We start from the raw sequence: 12500 nt of genomic DNA, 5'->3' as shown, positions 1-12500 counted from the left end.
TTTGTGTGTCACCCATCTACACACAATACCCCATAATGAAAAGGTGAAATGTTTGCAAATTTATGGAAAATGAAGAAAATACCGAAATATCTTGTTTACATATGTATTCACACCCCTGGGTCAATACTTTTTAGAAGCACCTTTGGCAGTGATTACAGCTGGGAGTCTTTTTTGATACTTTATCTAAGAGCTTTCCACGCCTGAATTGTACAACATTGTTATTATTATTATTATTTTCAAACTTCTTCAAGCTTGGTCAAATTGGTTGTTGATCATTGATAGACAATCATTTTCAGGTCTTGCCATAGATTTTCAAGTAGATTTAACTCATCCACTCAGGAACATTTACTGTCTTCTTGGTAAGCCACTCCAGTGTAGATTTGGCCTTGTGTTTTAGGTTATTGTCCTGCTGAAAGGTGAATTCAACTCCCAGTGTCTGGTGGAAAGCAGACCGAACCAGGTTTTCCCTAGGATTTTGCCTGTGCTTAATTTCATTCCATTTCAATTTTATCCTGAAAAACTCCACAGTCCTTTAACAATTACAAGCAAACCCATAACATGATGCAGCCCCACTACACTTGAAAATATGGAAACTGGTACTGATGTATTGGATTTGCCCCAAACATAACACTTTGTATTCAGGACAAAAAGTGAAATGTGGTTTCCTTCCTCTTCGGCAATTGAGTTAGGAAGGAAGCCTGTATCTTTGTAATTTCACCATATTTTCTTAACCCATCTACAGTACCTATAGGTACTACCATCTACCAATTGGTGACCTTTGCGAGCCATAACCTCCCTGGTCTTTGTGGTTGAATCTGCATTTGAAATTCACTGCTGGACTGAGGGTTCTTACAGATAATTGTATGTGTGGAGTACAGAGATGAAGTAGTCATTCAAAAATCATCAAAAAAATAAAAAATAATAACAATAATCTGAGCGGTAGCTCGTCTTGCATTGTGACTCAGAAAGTGACCACTGCAGTAAAATAAGGCTGCTGGCTTCTTTACCTAGATCAGTAGGCCTACATACTGTGACTTATTGAAAAAATGCAACAGCCAGCATAATGTTTTTTTTTTCCTTAAAGCAAAATAGTGTTGCTGAATACTTGTTCATCTTCAGTCTGCTCTACGGTGTTGCTGAATACTTGTTCATCTTCTGTCTGCTCTACGGTGTTGCTGAATACTTGTTCATCTTCAGTCTGCTCTACGGTGTTGCTGAATACTTGTTCATCTTCTGTCTGCTCTACGGTGTTGCTGAATACTTGTTCATCTTCAGTCTGCTCTACGGTGTTGCTGAATACTTGTTCATCTTCAGTCTGCTCTACGGTGTTGCTGAATACTTGTTCATCTTCAGTCTGCTCTACGGTGTTGCTGAATACTTGTTCATCTTCAGTCTGCTCTACGGTGTTGCTGAATACTTGTTCATCTTCTGTCTGCTCTACGGTGTTGCTGAATACTTGTTCATCTTCAGTCTGCTCTACGGTGTTGCTGAATACTTGTTCATCTTCTGTCTGCTCTACGGTGTTGCTGAATACTTGTTCATCTTCAGTCTGCTCTACGGTGTTGCTGAATACTTGTTCATCTTCTGTCTGCTCTACGGTGTTGCTGAATACTTGTTCATCTTCAGTCTGCTCTACGGTGTTGCTGAATACTTGTTCATCTTCAGTCTGCTCTACGGTGTTGCTGAATACTTGTTCATCTTCAGTCTGCTCTACGGTGTTGCTGAATACTTGTTCATCTTCAGTCTGCTCTACGGTGTTGCTGAATACTTGTTCATCTTCAGTCTGCTCTACGGTGTTGCTGAATACTTGTTCATCTTCAGTCTGCTCTACGGTGTTGCTGAATACTTGTTCATCTTCAGTCTGCTCTACGGTGTTGCTGAATACTTGTTCATCTTCAGTCTGCTCTACGGTGTTGCTGAATACTTGTTCATCTTCAGTCTGCTCTACGGTGTTGCTGAATACTTGTTCATCTTCAGTCTGCTCTACGGTGTTGCTGAATACTTGTTCATCTTCAGTCTGCTCTACGGTGTTGCTGAATACTTGTTCATCTTCAGTCTGCTCTACGGTGTTGCTGAATACTTGTTAATCTTCAGTCTGCTCTACGGTGTTGCTGAATACTTGTTCATCTTCAGTCTGCTCTACGGTGTTGCTGAATACTTGTTCATCTTCAGTCTGCTCTACGGTGTTGCTGAATACTTGTTCATCTTCAGTCTGCTCTACGGTGTTGCTGAATACTTGTTCATCTTCAGTCTGCTCTACGGTGTTGCTGAATACTTGTTCATCTTCAGTCTGCTCTACGGTGTTGCTGAATACTTGTTCATCTTCAGTCTGCTCTACGGTGTTGCTGAATACTTGTTCATCTTCAGTCTGCTCTACGGTGTTGCTGAATACTTGTTCATCTTCCGTCTGCTCTACGGTGTTGCTGAATACTTGTTCATCTTCAGTCTGCTCTACGGTGTTGCTGAATACTTGTTCATCTTCAGTCTGCTCTACGGTGTTGCTGAATACTTGTTCATCTTCAGTCTGCTCTACGGTGTTGCTGAATACTTGTTCATCTTCAGTCTGCTCTACGGTGTTGCTGAATACTTGTTCATCTTCAGTCTGCTCTACGGTGTTGCTGAATACTTGTTCATCTTCAGTCTGCTCTACGGTGTTGCTGAATACTTGTTCATCTTCAGTCTGCTCTACGGTGTTGCTGAATACTTGTTCATCTTCAGTCTGCTCTACGGTGTTGCTGAATACTTGTTCATCTTCAGTCTGCTCTACAGTGTTGCTGAATACTTGTTCATCTTCAGTCTGCTCTACGGTGTTGCTGAATACTTGTTCATCTTCAGTCTGCTCTACAGTGTTGCTGAATACTTGTTAATCTTCAGTCTGCTCTACGGTGTTGCTGAATACTTGTTAATCTTCTGAAATCAGTCTTACCTAATTTCTATCAGCATGTTCAATGTGCAACCAGAGGGAAAAAAAACTCTAGACCACCTTTACACCACACACAGAGACGCATACAAAGTTCTCCCTCGCCCCCCATTTGGCAAATCTGACCATAATTCAATCCTCCTGATTCCTGCTTACAAGGAAAAACTAAAGCAGGAAGCACCAGTGACTCTGTCAATAAAGAAGTGGTCAGATGACGCAGATGCTCAGCTTCAGGACTGTTTTGCTAGCACAGACTGTGCTATGTTCCGGAATTCCCCCGATGGCATTGAGGAGTACACCACATCAGTCACTGGCTTCATCAATAAGTGCATCGATGATGTTTTCCCAACAGTGACTGTATGTACGTACCCCAACCAGAAACCATGGATCACAGGCAACAGCCGCACTGAGCTAAAGGGTAGAGCTGCTGACTTCAAGAAGCAGGACCCTAACCTGGAAGCTTATAAGAAATCCCGCTACACCCTCAGACGAACCAACAGGTTGTGGGGCCAGACAGATTACCAGGACGTGTGCTCCGGGCATGTGCTGACCAACTGGCAGGTGTCTTCACTGACATTTTCAATATGTCCCTGATTGAGCTGTAATACCAGCATGTTTCAAGCAGACCACCATAGTCCATGTGCACTAAGGGAACCTTCTCCCTCTGCAAGGTCAGGGACTTGGCCGGGTGGTGCCAGAATAACAACCTGTCCCTCAACATAATCAAGACAAAGGAGATGATTGCAGACTACAGGAAATGGAGAACCGAGCACTCATCAATGGGGTTGTAGTGGAGCAGGTTCAGAGCTTCAAGTTCCTTGGTGTCCACATCACCAACAAACTAGAATGGTCCAATCACACCAATACAGTCGTGAAGAGGGCTGCAACATCAAGAGCACTGATTACATCCCTGCCTGGTACGGCAACTGCTCCGCCTCCGACCACAAGGCACTACAGAGGGTAGTGCGTACGGCCCAGTACATCACTGGGGCTAAGCTGCCTGCCATCCAGGACCTCTATACCAGGCGGTGTCAGAGGTCCGCGGTAGGTTTGGGTTTGGTCCGCCGTGGATTTGGGTTTGGTCCGCCGTGGGTTTGGTCCACCATGGGTTTGGTCCGCCGTGGGTTTGGTCCGCCGTGGGTTTGGTCCACCGTGGGTTTGGGTTTGGTCCGCCGTGGGTTTGGTCCACCGTGGGTTTGGGTTTGGTCCGCCGTGGGTTTGGGTTTGGTCCGCCGTGGGTTTGGTCCACCGTGGGTTTGGTCCGCCGTGGATTTGGGTTTGGGTTTGGTCCGCCGTGGGTTTGGTCCACCGTGGATTTGGGTTTGGTCCGCCGTGGGTTTGGTCCACCGTGGGTTTGGTCCACCGTGGGTTTGGGTTTGGTCCACCGTGGGTTTGGGTTTGGTCCGCCGTGGGTTTGGGTTTGGTCCGCAGTGGGTTTGGGTTTGGTCCGCCGTGGGTTTGGTCCACCGTGGATTTGGGTTTGGTCCGCCGTGGATTTGGTCCACCGTGGATTTGGGTTTGGTCCGCCGTGGGTTTGGTCCACCGTGGGTTTGGTCCGCCGTGGGTTTGGGTTTGGTCCGCCGTGGGTTTGGGTTTGGTCCGCCGTGGGTTTGGTCCACCGTGGATTTGGGTTTGGTCCGCCGTGGGTTTGGTCCACCGTGGGTTTGGTCCGCCGTGGGTTTGGTCCACCGTGGGTTTGGTCCGCCGTGGGTTTGGTCCGCCGTGGGTTTGGGTTTGGTCCGCCGTGGATTTGGGTTTGGTCCGCCGTGGGTTTGGGTTTGGTCCGCCGTGGATTTGGGTTTGGTCCACCGTGGATTTGGGTTTGGTCCGCCGTGGGTTTGGTCCACCGTGGGTTTGGGTTTGGTCCGCCGTGGGTTTGGGTTTGGTCCACCGTGGGTTTGGGTTTGGTCTGCCGTGGGTTTGGTCCGCTGTGGGTTTGGTCCGCCGTGGGTTTGGGTTTGGTCTGCCGTGGGTTTTGTCCGCCGTGGGTTTGGTCCGCCGTGGGTTTGGGTTTTGTCTGCCGTGGGTTTGGTCCGCCGTGGGTTTGGGTTTGGTCTGCCGTGGGTTTGGTCCGCCGTAGGGAATGGAACCCACGGCAGACTGCACCATGCTCTACTCTGTGTTTGGGTTTATATACTATTGAAGTGGACTGTGTGTGGCTAACAAAAGGTTTCTTCTGCCTAGCTGTGCACTGCTAAAAAAATAATAATAGTAATTTGCTGTTCTATAAAACCTTTTTGAGAGTGAAGCGAGCCATTGAAAACGTTTTGGTTATACCACCATTTATTTGTGGTACATTAGGTGTATTCTTGGTGAGGTAGAGCTCAGGGAAGGTTTGATCTACTGACCTGCCGTGTGTACTTTCCATGCACTATATTCTACGAACAGACAGGTTAACAATAAAGAACCTTACAGGAATGAGGACATTTCTAGTTCATTATATTGTTTCTCTGAGCTGGCTTGTTGAATGGGTCTCTGTGGCAGTGTTCCTATTTCCCTGTGCATGTCTTTCATCTCCCCTGTAGCGTGTTCACACTCACTCTCCTATTTCAACTTTAGAATTGTCAAAAGTAATTGGCAAGACTCCTTTTGTGGTTAGTGCCATGTTTCATTAAAATGTGCCAACTTATTCCTTTGGACCCACTGTCTGTGTGTGTGTGTATGTGTGTGTGTGTGTGTGTGTGTGTGTGTGTGTGTGTGTGTGTGTGTGTGTGTGTGTGTGTGTGTGTGTGTGTGTGTGTGTGTGTGTGTGTGTGTGTGTGCGTGTGTGTGTGTGTGTGTGTGTGTGTGTGTGTGTGTGTGTGTGTGTGTGTGTGTGTGTGTGTGTGTGTGTGTGTGAGAGAGAGAGAGAGTTTGTGTGTATGAGAGAGTGTGAGAGAGAGAGGGGGGGAGAGATAATTTACATTGAGGGAGAGATAGGGAGAGATAATTGAAATTTAAATAGAGAGAGAGAGAGAGGGAGGGAGAGAGAGAGAGGGAGGGAGAGAGAGAGAGGGGAGAGAGAGTGAGAGGGAGAGATAGAGAGAGAATTCACATTTTAATTGCGTGGGAGAGAGGGAGAGATGGGGAGAGAGAGAGAGAGAGAGAGAGAGAGAGAGAGAGAGAGGGAGAGAGAGGGGGAGAGAGGGAGAGAGAGACAATGAGAGAAAAATTGAGAGAGGGGGAGAGAAGGAGGGGAGAGAGACAGAGACCGAGAGAGAGCGAGAGAGATAAAGAGAGAGAGGAGAGATGTGTGTTGTCTCTATGTGTGTGCATATGTCTCAGTCTGTGTGTGTATGTACCGCTGTGTGTTTCTGTGAGCATGTCTGCATTATGTGTGTGTATGTACACAACATCTCTCTTGCATCTGTTATCTCTCAACATCTCTCTTGCTTCTGCATTCCACTAGACATGTTCACACTCAAGAGCTGAGACAACAAGATTTCTTCATTGTTGCTTAAAAAATGGTCTGTCTACCTCCTCTTCGACTGTAGTGGCTGGACACTGCCTGCTTCCACGCTTTCCACTGTGTCTATGGTAAATAATTTATGCATCATGTCGTGTTACAGCAACACATCTCTCACACACTGATCTGATGAGATCATCCCTAGGGGGCGCTAGGGGCTCGAGCTACACACAGCAGCACTGTGGTGGTGGATTTATAGCATGGGTTATTGGTGGAGGGGTTATATCATGGGTTATTGGGGGAAGGGTTATTTCCTTGGTTATTGGTAGGAGGGGTTATATCATGGGTTATTAGTGGAGGGGTTATATCATGGGTTATTGGGGGAAGGGTTATTTCATTGGTTATTGGTAGAGGGAGGGGTTATATGATGGGTAATTAGTGGAGGGGTTTATATCATGGGTTATAGGTAGGGGGGTTATATCATGGGTTATAGGTAGGGAGGGTTATATCATGGGTTATTAGTGGAGGGGTAATATCATGGGTTATTAGTGGAGGGGTTTATATCATGGGTTATTAGTGGGGGGGTTATATCATGGGTTATTAGTGGAGGGGTTTATATCATGGGTTATAGGTAGGAGGGTTATATCATGGGTTATAGGTAGGGAGGGTTATATCATGGGTTATTAGTGGAGGGGTAATATCATGGGTTATTAGTGGAGGGGTTTATATCATGGGTTATTAGTGGGGGGTTATATCATGGGTTATTAGTGGAGGGGTTTATATCATGGGTTATAGGTAGGGGGGGTTATATCATGGGTTATTGGTGGAGGGGTTTATATCATGGGTTATTAGTGGGGGGGTTATATCATGGGTTATAGGTAGGGGATGGGTTATATCATGGGTTATTAGTGGAGGGGTTTACATCATGGGTTATTGGTGGAGGGGTTTATATCATGGGTTATTAGTAGGGGGGGTTATATCATGGGTTATTAGTGTAGGGGTTCATATCATGGGTTATAGGCAGGGGGGGTTATATCATGGGTTATTAGTGGAGGGGTTTATATCATGGGTTATTAGTGGGGGAGTTATATCATGGGTTATAGGTAGGGGTGGGGTTACATCATGGGTTATTGGTGGAGGGGTTTATATCATGGGTTATTCGTGGGGGGGGTTATATCATGGGTTATTAGTGGGGGGGGTTATATAATGGGTTATAGGTAGGGGGGTTATATCATGGGTTATTGGTGGAGGGGGGGTGGAGTTATATCAGAGGTGTGTGCAAATGTGTGTGTGTATGTGATGATAGCACATACTTATTAACACCTGCTCTTTCCATGACATAGACTGACCAGGTGAAAGCTATGATCCCTTATTGATGTCCACCAATCAGTGTAGATGAAGGGGAGGAGACATGTTAAAGAAGGATGTTTAAGCCTTGTGAACATTGAGACATGGATTGTGTTTGTGTTCTATTCAGAGGGTGAATGGGAAAGACAAAACATTTATGTGTCTTTGAACGGGATACGGTAGTAGTTGGTATTCAAGAACTGCAACGGTGCTGGGTTTTCATGCTCAACAGTTTCCCAAGTGTATTAAGAATGGTCCATCACCCAAAGGATATCCATCCAACTTGACACAACTGTGGGAAGCATTGGAGTCAACATGGGCCAGCATCCCTGTGGAACGCTTTCGACACCTTGTAGAGTCCATGCCCCGAAAAATGTAGGCTGTTCTGAATGCAAAAGGAGGTGAAACTCAATATTAGGAAGGTGCTCCTAATGTTATTTACACTCAGTGTAGTATCGTACCGTACTTTACTGTATACTGTGTGTAAAAGGTATTTGAGTAGGTAGCTTCCTCCGTCCTCTGTCAGTAGGAGGCATGATCAGATGTGCATGTTCTGTGGGGGTAATTTAGTACCAGTAACATAATTAGCTCCAGGTCAGAGGTTAATGAGCCGTCACTCTTGTCTAGCTGGTCAACACAACCAAGTCAATACCATAGACATATAATCATATAGAATAGAGAGATTCTATTCCTATGGTCAATATTCTCAGAGACATATGGACATAGTACACACAAGAAATGTGTCATATTTTGTAGACTGTTCATCTTTGTGAGATTTTTTAATTTCGACACCATTCTGTAGTCCAGTCTAGTCTGTAGTCCAGTCTAGTCTGTGGTCCAGTCTAGGTCCAATCTTGTCTGTAGTCCAGTCTAGTCTGTGGTCCAGTCTAGTCTGCGGTCCAGTCTAGGTCCAGTCTAGTCTGTAGTCCAGTCTAGTCTGTAGTCCAGTCTAGTCTGTGGTCCAGTCTAGTCTGTGGTCCAGTCTAGTCTGTGGTCCAGTCTAGGTCCAATCTTGTCTGTAGTCCAGACCTGAATGAGACTGTTATTCTGCTGTCTTTTTAATTCTCTGTTTTGGTTTTCAGTTTCTTCTCTTTCCAATTCTTACATTAAATTTGTCAAACTAGATTCTATCCGGTAGGTTTGCTACAGTATGTGTTGTTTGTAGAGAGTTCCCTATATTGACTTGATCAGATCTAGAGAGAGAGGTTAGCTTGATTGGGAGGTTAGGTTGATTGGGAGGTTAGGTTGGTTGGGTGGTTAGGTTGGTTGGGAGGTTAGGTTGATTGGGAGGTTAGGTTGGTTGGGAGGTTAGGTTAGGTTGGTTGGGAGGTTAGGTTGGTTGGGAGGTTAGGTTGGGAGGTTAGGTTGATTGGGAGGTTGGTTGGGAGGTTAGGTTAGGTTGGTTGGGAGGTTAGGTTGGTTGGGAGGTTTGTTGGGAGGTTGGTTGGGAGGTTAGGTTGATTGGGAGGTTAGGTTGATTGGGAGGTTAGGTTGGTTGGGAGGTTAGGTTGGTTGGGAGGTTAGGTTGATTGGGAAGTTAGGTTGGTTGGGAGGTTAGGTTGGTTGGGAGGTTAGGTTGATTGGGAGATTAGGTTGATTGAGAGGTTAGGTTGATTGGGAGGTTAGGTTGATTGGGAGGTTAGGTTGATTGGGAGATAAGGTTGATTGGGAGGTTAGGTTGATTGAGAGGTTATGTTGATTGGGAGGTTAGGTTGATTGGGAGGTCAGGGTGATTGGGAGATTAGGTTGGTTGGGAGGTTAGGTTGGTTGGGAGGTTAGGTTGATTGGGAGGTTAGGTTGATTGGGAGGTTAGGTTGGTTGGGAGGTTAGGTTGATTGGGAGGTTAGGTTAGGTTGATTGGGAGGTTAGGTTGATTGATTGGGAGGTTAGGTTGATTGATTGGGAGGTTAGGTTGATTGGGAGGTTAGGTTGATTGATTGGGAGGTTAGGTTGATTGATTGGGAGGTTAGGTTGATTGAGAGGTTAGGTTGATTGAGAGGTTAGGTTGATTGGGAGGTTGATTGAGAGGTTAGGTTGGTTGGGAGGTTAGGTTGGTTGGGAGGTTAGGTTGATTGGGAGGTTAGGTTGATTGGAAGTGCAGTCTCAGATGTGTATGTCAGTCAGAGCTAAGGCTGGTTGATTTGGGAATGCTCGGTTGTTATTTTCACACCTTCGTGAAGTCAATCACAGTGTGATGTCATTTGTCTTAGTCCTGGTTTAAGTGTAGTATTGTTACCTCCAAAGAGGAGCTCAATTTAGATTTTTTTTTAAATGTTGCTGCCTCAGCAAAGGCTTAATGTCAACGCTGCTGTCTTCCTTTTTTTCCTCTGTGACCTCTGAACAAGGTTCAGAGTTCAGAGGTCAATCATCCTTGCCTCTGAGTAGGAGACAGGGGTCATAATCCATCCCAGCCCCATCTGTTTCTCTGTCTGTCCCTCCACAGCTCATCCTGTTTTTTTTAATCTCCTGTGTCTGTGTTTCAAGCAGAGAGACAAAATGCAGATTATGGATTTCTGCTTTGATTTTATTATATGTTAGTAAAGGGAGGATAATTCAATAAGCGCCCTCAGTGGATGACATAGTTAAATATCTGCTTAATGAATACAACACACTGATAGATACTGTCTTTATTTTGTATCTTTCCTCTCCCCCTCTCTCTCCCTCTTTCCTCTCCCCCTCTCTCTCTCTCTCTCTCTCTTTCCTCTCCCCCTCTCTCTCCCTCTTTCCTCTCCCCCCTCTCTCTCTCTCTCTCTCTCTCTCTCTCTCTCTCTCTCCTCTCCCCCTCTCTCTCCCTCTTTCCTCTCCCCCTCTCTCTCCATCTTTCCTCTCCCCCTCTCTCTCTCTCTCTCTCTCTCTCTCTCTCTCTCTCTCTCTTTCCTCTCCCCCTCTCTCTCCCTCTTTCCTCTCCCCCTCTCTCTCTCTCTCTCTCTCTTTCCTCTCCCCCTCTCTCTCCCTCTTTCCTCTCCCCCTCTCTCTCCATCTTTCCTCTCCCCCTCTCTCTTTCCTCTCCCCCTCTCTCTCCATCCTTCCTCTCCCCCTCTCTCTGCATCTTTCCTCTCCCCCTCTCTCTCTCTTTCCTCTCACCCCTCTCTCTCTTTCCTCTCCCCCACTCTCTCTCTTTTTTCCTCTCCCCTCTCTCTCCATCTTTCCTCTCCCCCTCTCTCCCTCTTTCCTCCCCCCTCTAACTCCATCTTTCCTCTCCCCCTCTCTCTCCCTCTTTCCTCTCCCCCTCTCTCTCCCTCTTTCCTCTCCCCCTCTCTCTCCCTCTTTCCTCTCCTCCTCTCTCCCTCTTTCCTCTCCCCATCTCTCTCCATATTTCCTCTCCCCCTCTCTCTCCCTCTTTCATCTCCCCCCTCTCTCTCTCTTTCCTCTCCCCTCTCTCTCTCTCTTTCTTTCCTCTCCCCTCTCTCTCCCTCTTTCATCTCCCCCTCTCTCTCTCTCTTTCCTCTCCCCTCTCTCTCTCTCTTTCTTTCCTCTCCCCTCTCTCTCTCTTTCATCTCCCCCTCTGTCTCTCTCTCTTTCCTCTCCCCTCTCTCTCTCTCTTTCTTTCCTCTCCCCCCTCTGTCTCTCTTTCTTTCCTCTCCCCTCTCTGTCTCTTTCATCTCCCCCTCTGTCTCTCTCTCTTTCCTCTCCCCCTCTCTCTCTTTCTTTCCTCTCCCCCCGCTGTCTCTCTCTCTTTCCTCCCCCCTGTCTCTCCCTCTCTCCTCTCCCCCTATCTCTCTTTCCTCTCCCCCCTCTGTCTCTCTCTTTCTTCCGTCTCCCCTTACCTGTCTCTCTCTCTTTCCTCTCCTCTTCTCTCTCTCTCTTTCTTTCCTCTCCCCCCTCTGTCTCTCTCTCTCCTCTCTCTCCTCCATCTCCCCCTCTCTCTCTCTCTCTCTCTCTCTCTCTCTCTCTCTCTCTCTCTCTCTCTCTTTCCTCCCCCTCTCTCTCTCTCTTTCCTCTCCCCCTCTCTCTCCCTCTTTCCTCTCCCCCTCTATCTCTCTTTCTTTCCTCTCTCCCCTCTGTCTCTCTCTCTCTTTCCATCTTCTCTTTCCCCCTCTTTATTTCATTCTCTCTTCTCTGCAGGCTGTTGATGGAGAGGATTTCGAATGACAGCCGGGACAGTGGTCATCACAGGCGGTATTTTAGCTACAGTTATCTTACTGTGCATCATCGCAGTACTGTGTTACTGTAGACTGCAGGTAAGACCTTCTCATGCCCTCGCTCTGTACAGATGTACTGTAAATCTGACTGAGAGCAGACTGGCTTCTTTAATAAGCTGTTGCTTGTGTCTTGAAAATCATTAGTAAAACTGAAATTCCACAACAATAAGTCAATGCACTAAAGAAAAAAGCCTTTAATTCGTTGGCTTACATATGGCCCCTCCCAGGCCCCTCTCAAGGCCCTCTCAAGCCCCTTCCAGGCCCCTCTCAAACCCCTCCCAGGCCCCTCTCAAGCCCCTCTCAGGCCCCTCTCTATAACTCTCTTCATTGTGGTCAGATCATGTACTGTCACTGAATTGTCAGTGTCACAATAAGCACTGAGACCCCTCTATTCCTCTGTCTCAGACCTCTGACTGAGAGCTTTAGTAAGATGTGGCATGTATCTTGATCATCAGTAAAACTGAAAGCTTTATTGAGGTCAAGCTATATGGTATCAGGATGTGCCTCTTGGGACAGCTCCTCTCTTCATCGAGGTCAGGCTATGTGGTATCCGGATGATCCAATGTCACGATAATCACACACTTCTTAAACAGTTAGTCATCACAACATTACACAACCAGTGTGTGTTCAAGCCACACTATCACGTTTCAGGGAAAACCCAGATGCAGACAGTGTCGAAGTAACAAAAGTGTATTACTAGAACAGG

At 46.6% G+C, this 12500-nt stretch overlaps 1 protein-coding gene across 1 annotated transcript in view; it reads left to right on the top strand.

The window, feature by feature from the left end:
- Positions 1 to 12500, top strand: part of LOC110536783 (protein FAM163B-like) — a 35022-nt gene that overhangs the window by 19801 nt on the left and 2721 nt on the right. Inside the window, exon 2 of the mRNA XM_036936938.1 lies at positions 11718 to 11833. Within this exon, the coding sequence (XP_036792833.1) occupies positions 11741 to 11833 (93 nt within the window). The 5' untranslated portion in view covers positions 11718 to 11740. The remainder of the gene's footprint in view (positions 1 to 11717; positions 11834 to 12500) is intronic.

This window comes from Oncorhynchus mykiss, chromosome 12 (assembly GCF_013265735.2).
Source record: "Oncorhynchus mykiss isolate Arlee chromosome 12, USDA_OmykA_1.1, whole genome shotgun sequence".
Lineage (NCBI taxonomy): Eukaryota > Metazoa > Chordata > Actinopteri > Salmoniformes > Salmonidae > Oncorhynchus > Oncorhynchus mykiss.
Note: the sequence above shows the minus strand (reverse complement) of the source record. Positions and strands in the feature narration are given on the sequence as shown.